General features: G+C 49.3%; 1 protein-coding gene across 1 annotated transcript in view; it reads right to left on the reverse strand.

Annotated features, from left to right (window-relative positions):
• Nucleotides 1-17,346, reverse strand: part of LOXL2 (lysyl oxidase like 2) — a 97,447-nt gene that overhangs the window by 23,754 nt on the left and 56,347 nt on the right. The window contains exons 5-7 of the mRNA XM_082656742.1: nt 14,895-15,117; nt 11,375-11,558; nt 5,387-5,538 (exon numbers count right to left, since the gene is read on the reverse strand). Of these exons, the coding sequence (XP_082512868.1) occupies nt 5,387-5,538; nt 11,375-11,558; nt 14,895-15,117 (559 nt within the window). The remainder of the gene's footprint in view (nt 1-5,386; nt 5,539-11,374; nt 11,559-14,894; nt 15,118-17,346) is intronic.

Consider the following 17,346-nt stretch of genomic DNA (forward strand, 5'->3'; position numbering starts at 1 on the left):
AGAAAGTAGAGTCTCAGATACAGTGTCTCTTAACCATCATGCTAGACCACCTCCAAACCATGCACGTAAGCCCCCTTCTCCAGGGATGCCTTTGTCCCAAAGCAGGGACCACCAAGCCAGAACTGGGGACCGACTCACAGTCAGGATGGAGATACAAAATTAATGCACAGAAATCTCTTGCATTCCTATACACTAATGATGAAAAATCTGAAAGAGAAATTAAGGAAACACTCCCATTTACAACTGCAACAAAAAGAATAAAATACCTAGGAATAAACCTACCTAGGGAGACAAAAAACTCATATGCAGAAAACTATAAGACACTGATGAAAGAAATTAAAGATGATATAAACAGATGGAGAGATATACCATGTTCCTGGATTGGAAGAATCAATATTGTGAAAATGACTATACTATCCAAAGCAATCTACAGATTCAATGCAATCCCTATCAAATTACCAATGACATTTTTTACAGAACTAGAACAAAAAATCTTAAAATTTGTATGGAGACACAAAAGACCCCGAATAGCCAAAGCAGTCTTGAGGGAAAAAAATGGAGCTGGAGGAATCAGACTCCCTGACTTCAGACTATACTACAAAACTACAGTAATCAAGACAATATGGTACTGGCACAAAAACAGAAATATAGATCAATGCAACAGGATAGAAAGTTCAGAGATAAACCCACACACCTATGGTCAACTAATCTATGACAAAGGAGGCAAGGATATACAATGGAGAAAAGACAGTCTCTTCAATAAGTGGTGCTGGGAAAACTGGGCAGCTACACGTAAAAGAATGAAATTAGAACACTCCCTAACACCATACACAGAAATAAACTCAAAATGGATTAGAGACCTAAATGTAAGACCAGACACTATAAAACTCTCAGAGGAAAACATAGGAAGAACATTCTTTGACGTAAATCACAGAAAGATCTTTTTTGATCCACCTCCTAGAGTAATGGAAGTAAAAATAAACAAATGGGACCTAATGAAACTTAAAAGTTTTGCAAAGGAAAGGAAACTGTAAACAAGGTGAAAAGACAACCCTCAGAATGGGAGAAAATATTTGCAAACGAATCAATGGACAAAGGATTAATCTCCAAAATATATAAACAGCTCATGCAGCTCAATATTAAAAAACAAGCAACCCAATCCAAAAATGGGCAGAAGACCTAGATAGACATTTCTCCAAAGAAGACATACAGATGGCCAAGAAGCACATGAAAAGCTGCTCAACATCACTAATTATTAGAGAAATGCAAATCAAAACTACAATGAGGTGTCACCTCACACCATTTATTATGGGCATCGTCAGAAAATCTAAAAACAACAAATGCTGGAGAGGGTGTGGAGAAAAGGGAACCCTCTTGCACTGTTGGTGCAAATGTAAATTGATACAGCCACTATGGAGAACAGTATGGAGGATCATTAGAAAACTAAAAATAGAACTACCATATGACCCAGCAATCCCACTACTGGGCATATACCCAGGGAAAACCATAATTCAAAAAGACACATGCACCCCAATGTTCACTGCAGCACTATTTACAATAGCCAGGTCATGGAAGCAACCTACATGCCCATCGACAGATGAATGGATAAAGAAGATGTGGTACATATATACAATGGAATATTACACAGCCATAAAAAGGAACGAAATTGGGGCATCTGTAGAGACGTGGATGGATCTAGAGACTGTCATACAGAGTGAATTAAGTCAGAAAGAGAAAAAGAAATATCGTGTACTAACGCATATATGTGGAACTTAGAAAAATGGTACAGATGAACCAGTTTGCAGGGCAGGAATAGAGGCACAGATGTAGAGAACAAATGTATGGACACCAAGGGGAGGAAGTGGTGGGGGTGGGGTGGGGAGATTGGGACTGAAATATATACACTAATACGTATAAAATGGGTAACTAATAAGAACCCGCTGTACAAAAAAAAATAATTTAAAAAAAAAGCAGAATAAGTTTTAATTGGGTTTATCATTATTTTTTATCTCCCTACAGACTGTGCCCTGTGTTACTAACTGCACTGGGGGCTGATAGCTACCTCCGCTACCCCCTTCATAGGCCACTGCCCCCCCAAACTGACTTCATTTTGTTGCCCCAAGGTCAGTGAAAGATGAAGATGGGGGAGCCTAAAGAACCCACAGTTCACACTTTGTCCCACTACCAGAGAGCAGTGGGGCCCCAAGATTAAGTCTCAATGTGAAGGCTCCTGTCTCAAGGGCTCTCTCTGGGAGGGCCCCTGTCCTTTGTCCAACACTGCCTGTGCAGCCAGAGTTTGTTGGCTGTGTGCTCTTGTCCTAGGTTTTAGAGCCAACAGAAGTCTGAGAGGCTCTTGCTAAAGAATGTGGCTGCACAGTGACTCCAGGGCAAGGAAAACTTGGAGTCACCAGTGGCAAGCTGGGGCCTCTCCTTGAAGCACTTCCAAAAGCTCCAAGCTGTGGCCGTGCGTCCAAGGCTAAGCAAGCCTGGAGCAGCCTCCGTAACAGGGAGCAGGGTTCCATCACCCCGGGAGGAATCCAGGCACCTCAAGATGCATTGGAGGCCTTTTCTCATTTTCTAGAAAACTGTGGAGGGAACAAAAGAGGCCAGCCATGAAGTTCAAATTCAGCCCAGGACACAACTCTCTATTTCCAGGGCCCCTGTCCTGGGTGTCCCATTCTGGAAGCAGCCTGGCTCAATGCTCTGACTCTACCAGCATTGGTGGAACCCCAAGAGGCCTCGGGGTCAGCCAGGAGCCTCTGGCCTGCACCCTCTCCACCTCATTACCTTTCAAGGATGCCAGGAGAGGTCAATCCTCCTCCACTGTTTTTTTTAAAAACAACCCAAGGTATTTCTTTTTTCCTATTCCTTTGATTCTCGGTGGCAGCAGTATGGGGTTTGAAAGAAGGGAGCGAAGTGCAGGCACCTGAAGTTTTCTGAGCGTGAATAGGGAAAACAAAACACCCGCTTCCAGCCAGTGGGGCATGGTGAGGCCGCCCTGTGTTTTGATAACGTTGTGGTTCACCAGTCCCACACCTATTTTTGGAGGTGGCGGGTAGGAAGTGAGGTAACGCAACCCAGATGTTAACATGAAAGCAAGCACGGGCATTCTCCAACTCACATTCCACATGTGGGCTTGGTCCTGCTACCCAGTCAGGGCCAGGCTCACAGTTCAGAAGGGAACTAGAGGTCAGCAAAGGTGCCAGGGCCCCTGCGTGGATTAGCTCGCCTGGTAAACCCACCTGCCAGTCCCAGAGCCTCCCTGCCTTGGCATCTCACCCCAGCAATGAAAGAAACGCAGCTCTGCTGTGGCTGGATGGACAAAACCACCCGGTTCCAAGTCTCTGAGTTTTACTAGTCATTCAATAGAGAAGTCAATTTCCTAATGAACTGCGGGCTGGAAGGGAAGCTAGGAATCACCTCTCTCACCTCTTTATTTTCTGAGGAGAAACTGAACCCTTAAAGAGATTCATTAAGGAATCAGCTAGTGCGTGATTGTCATGAACTGACTTGTGTCACCCCCCAAATTCATATGCTGAAGCCCTAACCCCCATGTTAGTCCAAATGTGACTCACTTGGAGGTAGGGCCTTTCAAGAGGTAACTAAGGTTAAATGAGATCATATGGATGGGCCCTAATCCAATAGGACTGGTTTCCTTAGAAGAGAAAGAGTCACCAGGGTTGTGTGTGCACGGAGGAAAGGCCATGTGAGGACACAGTGAGAAGGCGGCCATCTGCAAGCCAAGGGGAGAGGCCTCAAGAGAAACCAACCCTGCCGACACCTTGATCTTGGACTTCCAGCCTCCAGACTATGAGAATATCAATTTTTATTGTTTAAGCCACCCGGTCTGTGGTATTTTGCTATGGCAGCCCCAGAAAACTAACACAGTGATAAAGCTTGGGAGTCTTGATTTTTCTGCTCAGCGGCGTTACCAATGCCCTTGGGAGCCCCAAGGCAGGCCCTGCAGAAGCCTGGCCCACTGCCATGGGAGACGGCTCACACAGCCCGCGGGGATTCCTTTCAGAGGTGACATCCTTCTTTTCCTTCCCGGGGGATAGAAATGGCAGATCCAGGCGTACAACTCTCCCACGCCCTGTGCTTGAGCACCAGGCTCATCTTTTAGAGCCTGGAGGGCCCACGAAAGGGTGAGGGCTGTTTGTGCTGCGAGTGTGGTGCCCCACTGGCATGACCGGCCACGTGGGCAAGCTCAGCTCCACCCACCATAAAACCCTTCTGGAAAACTTCACTTTCTTTGGCCTAGGTCTTTCCTTTGCGTTGCAAACCCCATTCCACCCAAGTCCGATCTGTCTGAAGAGGACGGTGCCCCAGCATACGGGGACTCTTGGCACGTCAGCTTTTATGGCTCTGTTATGGCCTTCTTGGAAGGCTGCTCAGCAATTACAGACGGCAAGCCCTCCCTGCGGCTGTGGGGCTGTGGCCCACGCTCCTGCTTACCCCCAAGCAAATGCCTGGCTTGGTTGAGGGCTGGTGGGTTCACATCTTTGGCCCCATTGGGCGGTGAACTGTTGTGGCTGACCAATCCAGTAGTGCCTTTGACATGCTGGTGCCAAGGTCAAGAATCACCGTCAGAGCAGGCACCTGGCTGGGGAGCCACTCTGTACCCTGATGTGTCTGCATTTGCTCATTAAAAAAATAAGCCTTCAAGAAGTTCTTCCAGTGAGCCAGCCCTGTACCAAATTCATGGTTTAGTGAAGAGCATTAAATAGGGTTTACCGGGCCTTTTTGTAGGATTGGATAGACGACCTCCTGGCAAAGAGGAGCTCATCCTGTTGGCTACCCCTGTGGGAAAGGTCACCCACACGAGGGGACACGATGCAGGTTTTTAGAGACGCCATCTCAGGAAGGGAGGGATGTGTCTCGGACATAACGCTGTAAAGGTTCCCTTTTCTTTCCCTCTGGAAGCCAACATACAGTCTTCGGTCCCCAGATACTATCTGTGTTGTGCTTAGATCTGTGTGATTCGCGGACCTGCTGTAATGTGGTTCCTCTGGGTTCTTGGAAAGGGCTTTTGCCAAGGGCACCACAGGTGCTGTACACCTTGAATCCCTCGCAGGAAGGACTGAGTTACAATCACCCTGTATGTCCAGCCCCAGTGCAGGGCGCGGCGCACAGTGGATCCCCAGCATCTGCCAGTAAGGCCAGTAGAGCTCATCCACGTGTCTCTTCATTTCGCTCCTCCTCTCACTGTTGGTGACGGTCACCAACAGTGAGAGCAGCAGAGCCTGACAACTTTCTGAGCTCATCATCAGAGCACCCTTCTACCACCTGTTGGAAAGCTTTAGCCTGAGGCCATCTGGTCTACATTTTCTGGGGCTTCAGTGACCAACATATAACAGAGTTCCCTCTGGGAGTCCAGGCTCCTTACCCTTTTCTGGAAGCCCATGGCGGGGATGTTACATCTCACACCAGCATCTTCTTCATGGTTGCAGCCCTGAGACTCAGCATTGAACTTGCAGTCTATGATGGACTTCTCATTCCCGGTGCACTCGATTTCATTGAGGTGGATGGGTCCTATCCCTGGGGATGGAAAATGCACATAGGCTATGAAACCTTCTAGGATGGGAAAGAAAGTTCCAGACAATAAGAACATGCCTCTCCCATCCTCAAAATCCTCCCAACCACCTCCTATAATCAGCTCGATGACCCAGGCCTCTTCTACCTGGAGAGAATTTTTTCTTGTCTTGGGAATCATTTCTTCCATGAGAAGAAACAAAAGTTGCTACTAACTTGTGTGACCTTGACCAACTCACTCAGCCTCTCTGAATATCGTTTTCTCACTGAAATAAAGGGGTTGGACTAGAGGACAACATTCCATGCACTGATGAATCCGAAAGGGGTGACTGTCACTGTGTAGTCAGGCTCCCCGCAGGAAAGAGATGGCATTCTCAAATTGGATGATCTGAGTTAGAGAAAGAGATTTTAAAAATAAAGTTATGGACAGAGCGTGGGGAAATCACAGTGGACAGTCCAGTACTTGTGGGCTAATAATCCTGGGGTACAGAGGCCACCCCCAGGCCTGCAGGAGTAAAAGGAGGTGCCAATATCTGTCCCAGGAGAGCAAAAAAGCCATGTGGGGAGGCCACCTTTGAAGAGCCGTTACCCTCCGTGGAGGGACACAGTGGCCCACAAGGAGAGTAAAGACCTGACCCCTCCACTCTCCCCACCTCCAGTCTCCCCCAGGGCTCTCAGCTGGCCACACCCAAGCCTGCCTCCCAGGACCCTGGACCATGTGGGCAAGGCAGAGAGTGGAGCCGTAAGGGCAGACGGAAGACATTCAGCAAGGACCTCTAGTGTGCACGCGGGAAGCTTCCCTTACAGGCACCGGGGTCACAGGGGGAGCCTCCCACTGCTGGGGAGAGGAAATTCTGTCTGTCCGGCATTCAGCTCAGCTCGGCTCACAGATCCACCTCTCCTCTGTCTAGCCCATCAAGATGGATCCAAGTCCAGTTCTTTCCGGGAGCTCCTGACTGCCTGGAAGCCCACCTTGGACCCTGTCTTGCCCTGCGTTCTCCTCTCTCTCCTGGTCCTTGCCACCCTCCTCTGGTTCGGGTCAGTCCCTCAGCACTCAAACGTGCTAAAATCTCCCATCTTTACAACGACCCTCCCCTGATCCTACACCTCCCTCTGGCCTGTCACGTTCCTTCCCTTCAGGGAGAACTTCTTGAAAGACTCATCTGCTTTTGTCCTTTCTCATTCCAGCAGGAGGGCCTTCTCCAGCCTGTTTTTCCGCCAGCACCTCCCCATCTCAGGAAGTGGTACCTCCATGCACCTGGCCGTTCTCAGCAGAACCCAGAGGCACCGTCTCCTCCTCCTTTATCACAGACAAGCAATCCTTCACCATGTTCTGTTCGCTCCCCGCAAATCTCAGTGCTTTCCATTTCTGCCACCACGACACTAGTCCAACCCTGTCATCTCCCAGTAGGATGAATGAAATAGCCTCTAGTCTCCCTCCGGCTTTCTTAGTCCAAAATATTTGCCACGCACAGCCCAAGAGATCTTGAATCATGTCACCCCCTGTCTTAAACCCCTGTGATGGCTTCTCACTGCACTTCAGGGTAAAATCCACAGTCCCCAAATGGTCCGACCAGAGACAGGCCTCCACTTAGCGTTCCAGCTTTGCCTGCTCCTCCCTAGCTCGGCCACACCAGCCTCCCTTTGGCTGTTCCATTGAGCCAAGCATTTCCCTCCGCCTGGACCTTCTTCCTCCTCAGCAGCGAACTCCTGCTCATCCTTCAGGGCTCAGCTTTGATGCCACTTTGACGGCACAACCTTTCTGAGCCGCATCTAAGCTGGGTCCCCTCGGGTAGCCTCCACTGAGCACTCTGCTTCGCACTGCACTCAAGCGCCTCCCTGTTCAATGTCTGTCTGCTTCCCCACTGGGTTGGAGGCCCCACGAGGGCAGGCACTATGTCTGTGTGCCTTGTGAATTCCCAACAAGAGCCTGGCAAACAGGAAGTGTTGCAAGCAGCATCTGAATGGATGTCCTTGGCTTCACTGAGTCCCTGCTGACGTCAGCCTCTGTGCCAGGTGCTGGGGACCCACAGAGGAATTAAGGCAGGCCCTGCCGTGACAAGCTCACGGTTAGTGCCTGGGGGAGGCAGACACTTACACAAAGACTTGTAATATCATGTGGTAAATGATAAAGATGGAGGTGACTTCCTGTGCTTTGGAGTCCAAAGGAGGGACCCCCGGCTCTTGGTTTCTGGAGACACCTGGTATCTAGGCTCACTGAGCCCCAAAATTAAATTCCAGGAGCAACCCACTGTGACAGGTAAGAGCCAAGTTTCCATTTCCTTGGAAATTCATAAATGATGAAGCTTCCAATTCCTTGGAATTTTATAAAATTTATAAAAACACATCGGTAACTGTGGCTGGAAATACCCAAGGACTCAGAGCGGAAAGGCTATGCAAAATACAGATCCCCAACAGAGATGCTGAAGTAAGCAGAGCCTCAGCTCATGAATTAAGACGGGCTCAGAAACACAGAGCAACCTTGGATTTGAGTATCCAGTTAGAGCAGTGGCTTGTTTCATGATTGTGAGGAGAGTGATGATGGTGATAATGGCAATGATGACAGTGATGACGGTACTGGCAGTAATGATGACGGTGTTGGTGGTGGTGGTGATGGTGATGATGATGATGATGGTGATGATGGTGATGGTGATGATGATGATGGTGGTGATGATGATGACTCCATGTCCAACCTGCTAGAACGATGTTATGGACTTGGGACCCACAACTCTGCAGGTTGCCACCAGATTTTGAAGATCACAATAGAATAGACTAGGACAACGCACAGCCTTTTGCATGTTATAAAGGTAAGCATTGTCTCCAGAGACTTATGTTTCAGCTTTACTTGCATGTGCTGGCAGTATTTCTGATGGGCGGTTTCAAGCAAAAGGGTTTGAAAGGCACTGCTCTGGAGCTGCCCCATCCAGCGCAGCAGCTGCCACCTCGCCGAGCCCTTGGAACGTGGTCAGTCCAGACCAAGATGGGCCGTAAGTGCAAAACGCATCCTGCATTTCAGAGAGTCAGTACCCTACCTGTGAACTATCTCATCAAGAGCATTTATATTGATTACATGTTGAAATCATAATGTTTTGGAAATATTATATATAATATTAAGGAAAATAGATTATTAAAATGAATTTCATCTGTTTCTTTTTTTTTTTTTTTTTTTTTTTTGCAGTATGCGGGCCTCTCACTGTTGTGGCCTCTCCCGTTGCAGAGCACAGGCTCCGGACGCGCAGGCCCAGCGGCCATGGCCCACAGGCCCAGCCGCTCCGCGGCATGTGGGATCTTCCCGGACCGGGGCACGAACCCATGTCCCCTGCAACGGCAGGCAGACTCCCAAGCACTGCGCCACCAGAGAAGCCCCATCTCTTTCTTTTTATTTGTTCTTTACATGGCTACTAGAAAATGTTAACATCACATATGTGGCTCACATTATATGTCTGTTGGACAGCGTGGGTCTGGAGTGTTGGAATTTCTTTACCAAGTGTTTGTTCAGCTCACCCTACTTATGCAACTGGAACTAATTCATTCATTCCTTCCTTTTTTTTTTTTTTTTTTGGCCACACCGCGAGGCTTGTGGGATCCTTTAGGTCCCCGACCAGGGATCCAACCCGTGGCCCCTGCAGTGGAAGCGCGGAGTCCTAACCACTGGACTGCTAGGGAATTCCCTCATTCATTCATTCCTGATAAAATGAATGTCTCCAGAAGACTATGAGAAAGGCATGGTGGGAGCCAGTTGTGTGAACAGACAGCTGGAGTTCAGATGTGTACAGGGGATCTCAGAACACAAAGCACAGTGCCTGACTCTGACCTAACATCCATGCTGGTGATAAGAACAGGTCTCAGAATCCCAGGAGGCTGGACAGACAGAACCTCAGACACCGTGAATCCAGGGAAGGATCTGAGACCCAGAAGGTTGCTCAAGCTCACCGAGCACGTAGGTGGCAGGGCCAGGACCAGGACTCAGACTGCCCACCCCTCAGCACTTGCCCTTTCACTACCCTCGCTGTGGGTGTGGTAACTTGGTCCACCAGCTAGAGGCAGGGCTGAGGATGGACCCTGACTCTTCTGTGGCATGACATCAAATGTGGACTTTTCCCTTTCTGCCTACCAGAGTTGACCTGCCCAATGTGGCAGGAGATGATACATCATCCAATGGTTCTTTCAAGGACAGCATTGAAAATGCCAAATGTCTCTTTCTCCCAGAGTCCCGTGGGCCCTGGGAAAATTCTGGCTGCTCTGGGCAGTGAAATAATTAGGTCAAATAGCACACACCCATGATAAACGGAATGTTTATGTCATCTGGGGCTTGTTTCCTCCTCAGAATGAGTGGTCTTTGTCCTGCAGGCCTGGGGAGACCACAAACCAACACATTACCTAATTAGCACAATGGACTGTGGGAATATTCGAGATTCAAGGGAACTGCAAAGAGCTCACCACGACAGGGGAGGAGAAAGATTGTCACTGGGTCACTGACGGCTGGCACAAAGCAATGTTCTAGTCCACCCTAGACCCTCAAACTTCAGTAGACCCCAGGAAGCTTGCAGGGATTGGAGGTAGAGATGCTCTGAATGTGAGCAGGCTGAGACAGGTGGGTAGAAGGGAGAAGCGCACATCTGAGAGTTAGAAGACACGAGTTTCAATCTTTCTCTGCCACTAACTATAGGTGTGACCTCAGGCTCGCTCTCCAGAGCCTCAGATTCCTCATCTGTTGTACGAGATGACCTCTGAGTTCTTCTGTAGCAGCGCCATCTATGATTCCAAGACTGTCTCTAGGGTCCACTGGGCTGTTATTTCCTCCAGGTTGTGGCCAATGACCTCACCATACTCCTTTCTGTGGGGTGATGGTGTTATTCCTGACAGTGTGGAGACATCTTCTCCTCACGGGATAGGACAGCCCACCCTCGTCTGCAGCCCACTCTCCTCCCTCCCCACCCCCTCCCAACCACGGCAGCCCCTGGTCTGCAGCAGCCTCCCTGGGGGTCAACACTGAAAAGATTCCTGCAGATGACTGGTTTCCTTTGCTCAACACACAAAGTCCCCCTGGGTGGGGTGGGGTGGGGTGCTGGACGCTCGCTGGGCTGCAGAGTCTGTTTGGGGCAAAGACTCCACCCCCTGCAGGACCAGGGCTGGCACAGGGCAGTGGTCTTCATGGGGGTCGGGAGGGGAAGTTATCTGTTGTGTTGCCATGTCATGCTGACAACATTCCTCTCAACAGGGTGACCTGCTTGAAAGCCTCCTATACTCTTGTTCTTTGCTCAAAGGAAAGATTTGTTTGAGACACTTAATAAAAACCAGGCCCCTTCTTTTGTTAGCATCTCATGACATTGGGAGCAGGGCATCCTGTTCCCAGTCTCTGGCGACAGGGAGAGAATGTTTGTGGTGCTAACTCAGGGTGGAAAAGTAAGATGACATGCAGGATTCTTTTGTGCCTGGGGTGGTCCATAGCCTCATGAATTCTGAGGTCTTCTCCTGGGGGAAGGACCTGGAAATTCCAGCTTTTTCAGTGGGGCTGTGGGGAGCATTGGGTTAGGAATTGGGTAGACCTCCATTAGAATATTCATTGGGTGCTAATATGCTGTCTCATCTTGGTCGTTTACTTCCTTCTCTGGGTCTCAGCTTCCAAATCCATAAAATGGGCACTCAATATTCCCTAAGGCCCTTCCAGCTCCAACTGCCTGGGGAGAGGCCTGGGATTGTCTAACAGAGCAGCAGCTGCTGGAGGGAGGAGGCAAAGCAGGAAGAGCCTGGAAAGGATGAGGCCAGCCAGCCCCCACTGGGCTCCCCATGTGACACTTTCCGTGAAGAGAGCGCACAGAACGTCCTCCCCACGCCTTACCTTGCCCCAGCCGGGAGCCTGTGATGGCCTCTTTGGCGCTCCCGAAGCCCAGCTCTCTGCAGACCACGCTGGCGGACACCAGGTCCCACTTGTCGTCGCAGACGGTACCCCATTCTCCGTTCTTGAGCACCTCCACGCGGCCCTCCCCGACATTGGCACCTCCTCTCAACCGCACCAGGGGTTGCTGAAGAGACACATGGTCCTGCTGAGCGCAGCTCACTCCCCTCCTTTCCCAACCCCTCCCCACTCCCGGGACCCAGGCTAGGAGCTGACAGTGCTCTATCTGCGTGTGTGCCCGCGGAGGGGTGGAGGCGCGCATGCTCACTCTGCGTGGTCGGCTCGGCGGTGCGCTCCGCTCCCTTTGCAGCCTTCTCGTGGACCTTTCGTCCTGGGCCACTGGGGAGCCCATCAGGGACCCTCAGCAGCTGATCACCCCACCCCATACTTGCTCGACGACCTTAACACCAACACTTCCCTCCACCCCCTCACTCCAGAACCTCAAGCTTCAGAGCTACAGAAAGAACCTCCTACCCCCAAAGTCTGCAGACTCCAAATGGATCATAATTCTATCCTGCTTGTAACAGCGTGCTGCGGTCTAGCCCCGGGGGAGATTCCAGGGCGCTAAACGGACCAACCACAAGGATCCTGCTCTGCAGGCGGATGAGAGGCAGGAGAGAGAAGACGGAGAGTGAGCGGGCGGGGCCCCACTGAGGCGGCCAAGACTTGGGGATGGGCCGTGGCAAGGGGGTGGAGAGCCTCCCACTGGTGACGTCCCACATCAGTCCTGCAGCTGGGCTCATGACCAGTCGCCACTCCAGCTCCGCCACTCCGATTCTACTCCACGTCTAGATCTGCCCAACTCTTCTGAAGGTGCAGCCCCACCAGATATGCAGAGAGTGGGTGGTTATAGTTTAGTTATGCCTACTTGCTCACTGACAGCCTGGAAGCCTTATCACCTTATGGGCTTATTTAATTGCACAGGAGTAAGACCTACTCTCCAGCAGCATCTTAATCCCATTGGATTACACCTTACAAGATGGGAGATAGGTCATTTGACTCCATCTGCCCACATGCCCTGCTTTGCATCCGTTTCTGTGCGTGTGTGTGTGTGTGTGTGTGTGTGTGTGTGTGCTGGGGTGGGGAACTCAGAAGGCTGTGAGGCTCTGAGCTATTGCTGATGCCATTTGATTCAATACAGAAGGAGTAAGGGGTGACTGTGCAGCCCTTCTGTGTGTGTTGGATCAGACCAGAGTCATTGTTCTACTCTGGCCTGTGCAGTCCACAGCCCTGGACTCCCTTCATCACACCCACTGATGGTCTGGACGAGGCAGCCCTGGCTGGAGGTGGTGTTTTTCAAGCATTAACATACAGCAGTCATCTCGAGGGCCAAGGCATCAAACAAGAGCCTGTGTCTCCAACCTCCAGCCAAGGTCCCCACCCAGATTTACAGACCTCAGGGACAGACCCTGGCACTAGAGGGAGAAGAAAAGAGGGACAGGAAGGGGTGCAAAACCCACACTGGCTTCGAGAAACTTTAGTCTAGCTTTAGAAAACAAGACAAATACAACTGCTGGCCCCAGCCCCTGACTGTTGCAGAACCGTGACCTCTCCCTTCCCCCATTTCCTTTCCTAAGCTCTCTAGCTGGATGTCAGGGTCCCCTTCCCATGGAGCGGACCATCCGTGACTCAGGCGTAAGGCAGAGTCCCAGATAACCTTACCCTATCTGGCAGAGGCCAGGATGAGTCAGCTGGCCCTGGAGGAAAGAAGGAAACCAAGGGAAAATGTGATGTAAGCCTTTCTTGCTCTTTTTTTTGGAACTGGTTTGGTATGAGTTTGATTCCTTTGCTTTCAACCACACAGTAAGAGGAATTCCAAAACAGTAGGACCTGGTATTCTGGATGACACATGAGGAAAGCTCAGAGGCTCAGGCTGAGGCTGTGGCTGTCCAAGCACATGGCAGTGGGGGGGAAGTGAGGGGCTGCAGGCATGCCTCTGTGGCCTGGCTGCACACGTGTGATGTGTGGTCAGGTCTGTGCAGTTTGGAAGCCCTGGTGGGGACGGAGGGGGACGGGGCTGGCTTCCGGACGGAAGTGCCAGGAAGACACCCCAAAGAGTTCTCACACCCTCCGGTTGATGCCTGGGCTCGCTGTGTTCACTTCGCTCCTTTGGTTTAAGGGTTCTTCTTTTGTCCAAATATGCCACCCCAGCCTGGGAGGGGGCACCCAGTGTGGCTTATTGGCTCCTGCCCGGGTTTCTCGATTCCACTGGGTGAGTGTTATCAGCCCCTGTCCAAGAGCAGGTCATCAGATGTTGATGGACAGGAGAGATTGGAGAGGGCAGGGGGGTAGATAGGGGGAGAGACATGGAGAAGGGACAGTAGACACGGAATGAGGCTGCCTCAGCTTGGGGAGGGGTTGCTACTCCTGCCTTCCACTCCACCCCCCTACCTGGACCCGCCTGACACACCACCTGCCCCCATCAGAGTTTACTCTCTCGTCTTACCCCTAATGTGATCGGAGCTGACTTGGAACCTGTCCTGGCCCAGGGGACCGATTGCCAAGTAATTCGGTTTCGTCTGATACAGGGAATCAATCCCTACTAAATGATTAGCTCTCTTTCCTAACCATCCTTCTGCTCTTTCCAGGTGCTCTTCCCACCCACCGGCCCGTATTAGCAGTTTTCAGAGTATGCAAATCACAGAGACACTTTGTGGATATATGAAAAGAGGAGGATAGGAAATAGAAAAGCTGCCTAATGACTTTCAGGGGAAGACAGAAGAGTGCACTTTCTCGTCTTCAGAGGATGTGTCAAGCCTGCCAATGGTTGGGCTAGTTCGCTTGTCCTAAGGAATCAGTCAGTTGAAGCGGGGATGTAATTGATGTGAACAGACGTACACTGACATCTCTTGAATACACCCACACGCACACACACTGGCTGGTTCACAAACGTATAACGTGGTAACGGGTACAGATAACACAGACGTGGGGATGGTACGTTTCCATTTACTATCACGGTGACAACTTTTAAACATGGTGACCCTTTCTGTTGCAGAATAAACCAAAGCTCGTTGGCAAGTTGCTGATTTCACGTGCTTTTGACGGTTGGATCATTTTTCCAAAGGCTCCAGGATGCTTGATTCCTCTGGGAATTGTGCAGGAGCCCCAAGTGGCCACCCCCACCCTTCATGCGGTCCACACGGAGCCTGTGACGTCAGTAACGAGTCATGTTCCTCTCCGGTGTATCTGTCCCCCACAAAGGGGACGCTGGCCTCAGAATAGAGCAGCAGTGGAAGGACAGGTAGGGGTGCTAATGATTAGGGGCAGGGGCTCAGCTTCTTGTCACACCCTAGAGGTGGCATCTATCGGAGAGGCTGGCCCTGACGGGTGTCCTCTGCCTTCCTGCCCTCTAGAAAAGTGGTCTTCATTTCCTTGCTGTCTCTTGGGGGTCCCTCTCTGCTCCCTTAACCACCAGACCTTCCCCTCAGGTGCCAAGGGGCCGAATCACCTGCCCCATCCTCACCTCTGGCTTGTAGGCTTTCCGGAATCTTGAGGGTCCATCAGGGCTGAAGACCTGGCCAGGCACACAACTCACCACAGCCGGCAGCCCGTTCTCACAGGTGACATTCTTGACAGGGTCCAGCGACACCTGAGGACCCAGCCTGCAGCTGGAGATGTGGGCCTCCGTGCCTGTGCAGTCCATGGAGAACGGCCAATAGCGCTGCTTCTTGCGGGCGGCAAACATTCTGCAGAAGGTAAGACGGGGCAGGTGACCAAGGCATCATGGTGCCCACCCCTCCCTTCTTCCACAACTGGGCATTGGACCAGCCATTGTGCCAGCTGCTGGGGATCTGGTGGTGGAACCAGAGAGGCACGGTCCCTGCTCTTGGGATTCAGTCCTACTCCAGACCGAGCTCTGCAGGGTGCACCTGCCAGCACTCACTGAACATTTGGTCATGCTGGGCCCGCGCTGGGCACTGTGGAGCAGGACCCGGAAGGGCAGTGGTGGCCTCCTGCCCACAGGAAGCTCACATTCTAGAAGACAAGGGACTAACCGAGTGTAGTGAGATAATACTAAAGTCTACAAATACAAAATGCAGAAAGGGATCTAAGAGAGACAAATACAATGGAATATTCGCCATAAAAAAAGAATGACATATTGCCATTTGCAGCAACATGGATGGACCTAGAGATTATCATACTAAGTGAAGTAAGTCAGACAGAAAAAGACAAGATGTTATGGAAAAACCCAAACGAAATTTTTGGCCAACCCAATATTATATGGTATCACTTATATGTGGAATCTAAACAAATAATACAAATGAACTCATATACAAAACAGAAACAGACTCAACGGACATAGAAAACAAACTTATGGTTACCAAAGGGGAAAGGGGGGAGGGATAAATTACGATTTGGGATTAACAGATACACACGACTATATATAAAGTAGATAAAAAACAAGGACCTACTGTATAGCACAGGGAACTATATTCAGTATGCTGTAATAACCTATAATGGAAAATAATCTTCAGTTTTATATGTATATATGAAGAAAAGAAAAGTTATATATAAATATATATAAAAGAATATATATATAACCGAACCACTTCGTTGTACACCTGAAACTAACACAATATTGTAAATCAACTATACTTCAATAGATAAATAAATAAAAGAGATGGGACCCCTGGTCCCAGGAAACCCCTCAGTCCTGGGCAATCAGAAGGGTTGGTCACCCAAATTCTTCAGATATCTTCAGCATGCTGTCTTGTTGTCCCCTGCCTTTATTTCCCTTTGTCAATTAGCAGGACAAGTTGAGTGTAAAACTCTCTCCCATTGATAGACAAAATTAAAGATGTGAATCCAACGAGAAGCAATGAGAAGAGACTTAAATTACCCCCTCTGCTGAATCAAAGTAGACTTGGTTTCGTCATGGAAATTATAATGGTGATGAAACGCAGCCACAGACCACATCAAATCTTCACCCAGTTTGATCTGCTCTTCTTTTTCTAGTTTCTTAGAGTGAAAGCTGATGTCATTGATTTGACACCTTTCTTCTTTTCCAGTACAGGAGTATACATTTCCCTCTAAGTACTACTTTAGCTATATTCCACATATTTTGAGATACTGTGTTTTCATTTTAATTCAGGCCAAAATACTTTTTAATTTACCTTTTGATTACCTTTAGGACAGAAGGGTTATTTAGAACTGGGCATGCAGTTTCCAGTACTTGGGAATTTTCTAGATATCTTTCTGTTATTGATTTCTAACATAATTCCATCATGTTCACAGAACACGCTTTGTATGACTTGAATCATTTTAAATTTATTGAGACATAATTTATGGTCCAGGCTTATTTTATGCTCCAGCTAGGCTATGTTTTGTTTGAATGTGTACTTGAAAAAATTTTGCATAGTGCTGTTGTTGAGCGGAGTGTTCTCTGAAAGCCAAATACGTCAAATTGGGTGATAGCGTTGTTTAGGTCTTCTATATCCTTACTTGTTCTATAAATTATTGAGAGAGTAGAACTGAAATCACCAGCTCTAATTGTGGGTTTGTCTATTTCTCCTTGCAGTTCTGTCGGTTTCTACTTCGAGTATTTTGAAGAGCTGTTATTTGGCGCATAAACATTTCAGATTGTTATGTCCTCTTGATGAGTTAACCCCTTTATCATTATTAAATTACCATATTTATCCTTTAAAAAAAAATTCTTCACCCAGGAGTCGGTGAGGCTGAGGTTGTCTCCATACCATATCCTAGGTAAGCTCTTAGCCTGCGTTGTGTGTTTTTATGGTTTTGTTTTTGGGAAGGCAGAATACGGATCAAGGTAGTCAAAGTTTTTTCTAAAATGATAACCAACCAGTAGGTAATGAATTGGTTAACAGAAAGGTCACTGTGCCTCAGTTTCCCCATCTCCAGATCAGATGTAGCAGAGGGATCTACTTCATCAGATTGTTAGGATAGTTAAATGA

This window comes from Grampus griseus, assembly GCF_964374135.1.
Source record: "Grampus griseus genome assembly, chromosome: 6".
Lineage (NCBI taxonomy): Eukaryota > Metazoa > Chordata > Mammalia > Artiodactyla > Delphinidae > Grampus > Grampus griseus.